Here is a 4805-nt window from a genome sequence, read left to right as displayed (position 1 = left end):
AAGAAACGTCTGACCTCTGTGATTGCCAACAAGGGTTTTGCCACCAAGTACTAAGTCATGTTTTGCAGAGGGGTCAAATACTTATTTCCCTCATTAAAATGCTAATCAATTTATAATATTTTTGACATGCATTTTTCTGGATTTTTTATAGACTGATTATGTCTTTGTCAGTGGGCAAACATACAAAATCAGCAGGGGGTCAAATACACTGCTCAAAAAAATAAAGGGAACACTAAAATAACACATCCTAGATCTGAATGAATGAAATAATCTTATTAAATACTTTTTTCTTTACATAGTTGAATGTGCTGACAACAAAATCACACAAAAATTATCAATGGAAATCAAATGTATCAAGCCATGGAGGTCTGGATTTGGAGTCACCCTCAAAATTAAAGTGGAAAACCACACTACAGGCTGATCCAACTTTGATGTAATGTCCTTAAAACAAGTCAAAATGAGGCTCAGTAGTGTGTGTGGCCTCCACGTGCCTGTATGACCTCCCTACAATGCCTGGGCATGCTCCTGATGAGGTGGCGGATGGTCTCCTGAGGGATCTTCTCCCAGACCTGGACTAAAGCATCCGCCAACTCCTGGACAGTCTGTGGTGCAACGTGGCGTTGGTGGATGGAGCGAGACATGATGTCCCAGATGTGCTCAATTGGATTCAGGTCTGGGGAACGGGCGGGCCAGTCCATAGCATCAATGCCTTCCTCTTGCAGGAACTGCTGACACACTCCAGCCACATGAGGTCTAGCATTGTCTTGCATTAGGAGGAACCCAGGGCCAACCGCACCAGCATATGGTCTCACAAGGGGTCTGAGGATCTCATCTCGGTACCTAATGGCAGTCAGGCTACCTCTGGCGAGCCCCCCAAAGAAATGCCACCCCACACCATGACTGACCCACCGCCAAACCGGTCATGCTGGAGGATGTTGCAGGCAGCAGAACATTCTCCACGGCGTCTCCAGACTCTGTCACGTCTGTCACATGTGCTCATTGTGAACCTGCTTTCATCTGTGAAGAGCACAGGGCGCTAGTGGCGAATTTGCCAATCTTGGTGTTCTCTGGCAAATCCCAAACGTCCTGCACGGTATTGGGCTGTAAGCACAACCCCCACCTGTGGACGTCGGGCCCTCATACCACCCTCATGGAGTCTGTTTCTGACCGTTTGAGCAGACACATGCACATTTGTGGCCTGCTGGAGGTCATTTTGCAGGGCTCTGGCAGTGCTCCTCCTGCTCCTCCTTGCACAAAGGCGGAGGTAGCAGTGCTGCTGCTGGGTTGTTGCCCTCCTACGGCCTCCTCCACGTCTCCTGATGTACTGGCCTGTCTCCTGGTAGCGCCTCCATGCTCTGGACACTACGCTGACAGACACAGCAAACCTTCTTCCCACAGCTCGCATTGATGTGCCATCCTGGATGAGCTGCACTACCTGAGCCACTTGTGTGGGTTGTAGACTCCGTCTCATGCTACCACTAGAGTGAAAGCACCGCCAGCATTCAAAAGTGACCAAAACATCAGCCAGGAAGCATAGGAACTGAGAAGTGGTCTGTGGTCACCACCTGCAAAACCAGTCCTTTATTGGGGGTGTCTTGCTAATTGCCTATAATTTCCACCTGTTGTCTATTCCATTTGCACAACAGCATGTGAAATTTATTGTCAATCAGTGTTGCTTCCTAAGTGGACAGTTTGATTTCACAGAAGTGTGATTGACTTGGAGTTACATTGTGTTGTTTAAGTGTTCCCTTTATTTTTTTAAGCAGTGTACTTTTTTCCCTCACTGTACCCTCTAACCCCAACCCTCCCCCTTCCCTATTTATCAATCCCTATTCCTATTTCTTATCTTCCTCGCTCTCTTTCTCTCGCTCTCTTTCTTTTCCCCTCTTCAGCACCCTCTCCCTCTCTCTGTGGTACTCCTCTCTCAGATCCTCCCTGTCTCTTCGGCAATATCCTTGGGCAGTGATGTGGAAAAGGTCCACACAGTTCCCTGAATATGCATCCCTGTGTGTGGCCCTGTACACAGCTTCTCTGGCCAATGAGATAGCCTCCTCCTCATTCAGGCTCCACTGCACCTCTCCATCCAGAACTCCGTAAGCATAGGGCGAACCTGAGCCCACCGAGAAGAGCTCTCCCTGCAGCCGGGTGCCGTCACTGCACACATAGAACAGCTTTGGGCCACAACGATCACTGGCAGGGGATCTTGTCAGGGCCATGTCAGTTACTGCATGTCTTGTTCTCTCACTGGCACTGTCAGTCAAGTCATCTTGACTACAAGCATCACTTGCAGACATTCCTTTCTCTTCAAGGGGCCGTTTTGCTGGAGAGATGCTGTCGTCTCTGCCTGATCCCCCTGATCCCATCCTATCAACTCTTTGTCCCCTGAATTCCTCCACCCTAACCTCCTCTACATCCCAGCCACAAAGAGTGGCTGCCACACACACATCAGTCCCCTTAAATGGGTGCAGCATATGAGAGAGGAGCTTGGCAGAGCCAGTGATTGACAAGCGGCGGCCGTGGCGTAGCTGGTAAAGGCGGATCTCTCTGGCCAGTATTCTCTCCCATAGCATGCAATCTGCACCACTGCCTGAAGTGGTGACCAGTAAATGGGAGTGGATGGGCAGGATCTTCTGGGCAGAGGGACAGGCGACAAGCCCTGAGCAGCTGGCACGTGTGTCTGCCGCTGCTATAACACCTCCTTGGAACACAAAGGCCAGGGTAGTGGTTCCATGAGACAAAGGGAATGGGCGGCGGGTGGGCGGTGATGAGGAGGTGGACAGGGAAGAAAGGGACGCGTGTCTATTTTCACAGCGGAAAGGAACAGAGCTCTGAGGGGTAGGTATGAAAAAGCGCAGAGGGACCCCTCCATCTCTCTCAGATGATTTAAACCTTCCCCAACCAAGGTTCCTTTCATCAGCCATGTCCAGGAGAGGAGTGGTATCTCCCATAGGCCCAGAGAGTGAGGCAGGAGTGTTCCACCTGTGAGACATAAGGGTGTCCTGAAAGCCACTGACGTCTTGTAAAGCCATTGTGATTGTCTATGGCTGACGGATTGTGGTAGATATCAATGCAATAAACATTGATCGCAAAACAGACTCAATGTCCCTACAAAACAGATTCACTGTCCCTTGAGTTTGAGTAAAAGGTTGATGCTCAGTGCAATCTCTCAATAAGGAGAGGCTGTAAAATTTAACAGCTCAGGGTAATCCATAATCCAGAGAAACTGTCCTTAGGCTTGTTCAAATTTTATCCCAGTGGAATCCATTTTTACGACCTTGTATATGACAGTCCTGCTTGGTATCAACTCTCTCCTCAAATACAATGAAACTGAACTTGAAGTGTTTTTATATAGCAGTCTGACACACACACACACACACTCATGTTTCTTACAAGCATTTAGCTTGACTTAGCGATATATGATAGTGCTTCTGTTGTGATGGTAAGTGATACGATGTAGAGAAGCGACTCTACAAACACTACAGGGTAAATTCTGCTGAGGCAGCTTGTCAACAGACCACATTAGTGAAGCGACACTTGTACTTGCATAAACATGTCCTCTTGTTAAATTTTTTGTTTCACATTTAATGTCATTTTATATCTGTGAGTTATATTTGAAGGTAAATCCAATACATTTTTATTTGTCACACAAGGGTTGTTCCACCTCAAAAAGAACAAGAAAAAGAGATTGTTCTGGAATCATTTATGTTGTTAGAAACAGATAACATTAGCATTCCTGCAACATTCTTTTGTCGAAATATAATTTAATCTCTGAGAAATTAAACTAATTTAATGCACCCAAATTGGCCATTTTAATTTATAGGACTCATATAATATTAAATAAATATAGTACCTAACATCCGATTTGGACCAAACTTTTTTCTAACTCCAACCAGCTTACCATCCAACCTTTTTATGCGAGTAAAGTACGTCGCATAAAAAACGTCACGACAGGCCTTGTCAGTAAACATTCCAAATGTCGACAAAACAAAATACGCTACACAATTCATTATGTGAGAAATAGCGGTGGAAACGCTTTAATGCTCAAATATCGATATATTAACCATCATATCGAAGTAAACTTGGAGTCACGCGATGACTAGTTGTGTGGTCCTCCCACTACGGCTCGGTAAAGCATGCAGGTTATTAGGCTACAGATTAAATAAATTATGATGAACTTCACAGGGTGGTGAAAGTGCACGGTGATGAGCTTGATGCTCCTTTCCAATAAATACAGTGCCTTCAGAAAGTATTCATACCCCTTGACTTTTTCCACATTTTGTTGTGTTACAACTTGAATTCAAAATGGATTAAATATGTTTTTTTCTAATTACGCAAATACACACAATATCCCATAATGACAGTGAAAACATGTTTTTTGACATTTAGACAAATCTATTTTAAATAAAATACAGAAATATCTCATTTACATAAGTATTCACACGAGTCAACTTTGGCAGCGATTACAGCTGTGAGTGTTTTGGGGTAAGTCTCTTAGAGCTTTGTACACCTGGATTGTACAATAGTTGCCCATTATGTGGCCCCGTGTAGCTCAGTTGGTAGAGCATGGCGCTTGCAACGCCAGGGTTGTGGGTTCGATTCCCACGTGGGGCCAGTATGAAAAAATGTATGCACTCACTAACTGTAAGTTGCTCTAGAAAAGAGTGTCTGCTAAATGACTAAAATGTCAAATGTAATTAATTCTTCAAGCTCTGTCAAATTGGTTGTTGATCATTGCTAGACAACCATTTTCAAGTCTTGCCATAGATTTTCAAGAAGCTTTATGTCAAAACTGTAACTCGGCCACT

The 4805-nt window shown here is 45.2% G+C and overlaps 1 protein-coding gene across 1 annotated transcript; it reads right to left on the bottom strand.

The window, feature by feature from the left end:
- Positions 1–1835: 1835 nt before the first annotated feature.
- LOC121534500 (proteasome subunit beta type-11-like) lies at positions 1836–3029 on the bottom strand. The gene is made up of 2 exons (XM_041841088.2): positions 2415–3029; positions 1836–2189 (listed from the first exon to the last, which is right to left on the bottom strand). Exons 1-2 carry the CDS (start codon positions 3027–3029, stop codon positions 1836–1838), a joined length of 969 nt encoding a protein of 322 aa, XP_041697022.2.
- Between the last annotated feature and the right edge of the window lie 1776 nt (positions 3030–4805).

Source organism: Coregonus clupeaformis, chromosome 21 (genome assembly GCF_020615455.1).
Source record: "Coregonus clupeaformis isolate EN_2021a chromosome 21, ASM2061545v1, whole genome shotgun sequence".
NCBI classification, from domain to species: domain Eukaryota; kingdom Metazoa; phylum Chordata; class Actinopteri; order Salmoniformes; family Salmonidae; genus Coregonus; species Coregonus clupeaformis.
Note: the sequence above shows the minus strand (reverse complement) of the source record. Positions and strands in the feature narration are given on the sequence as shown.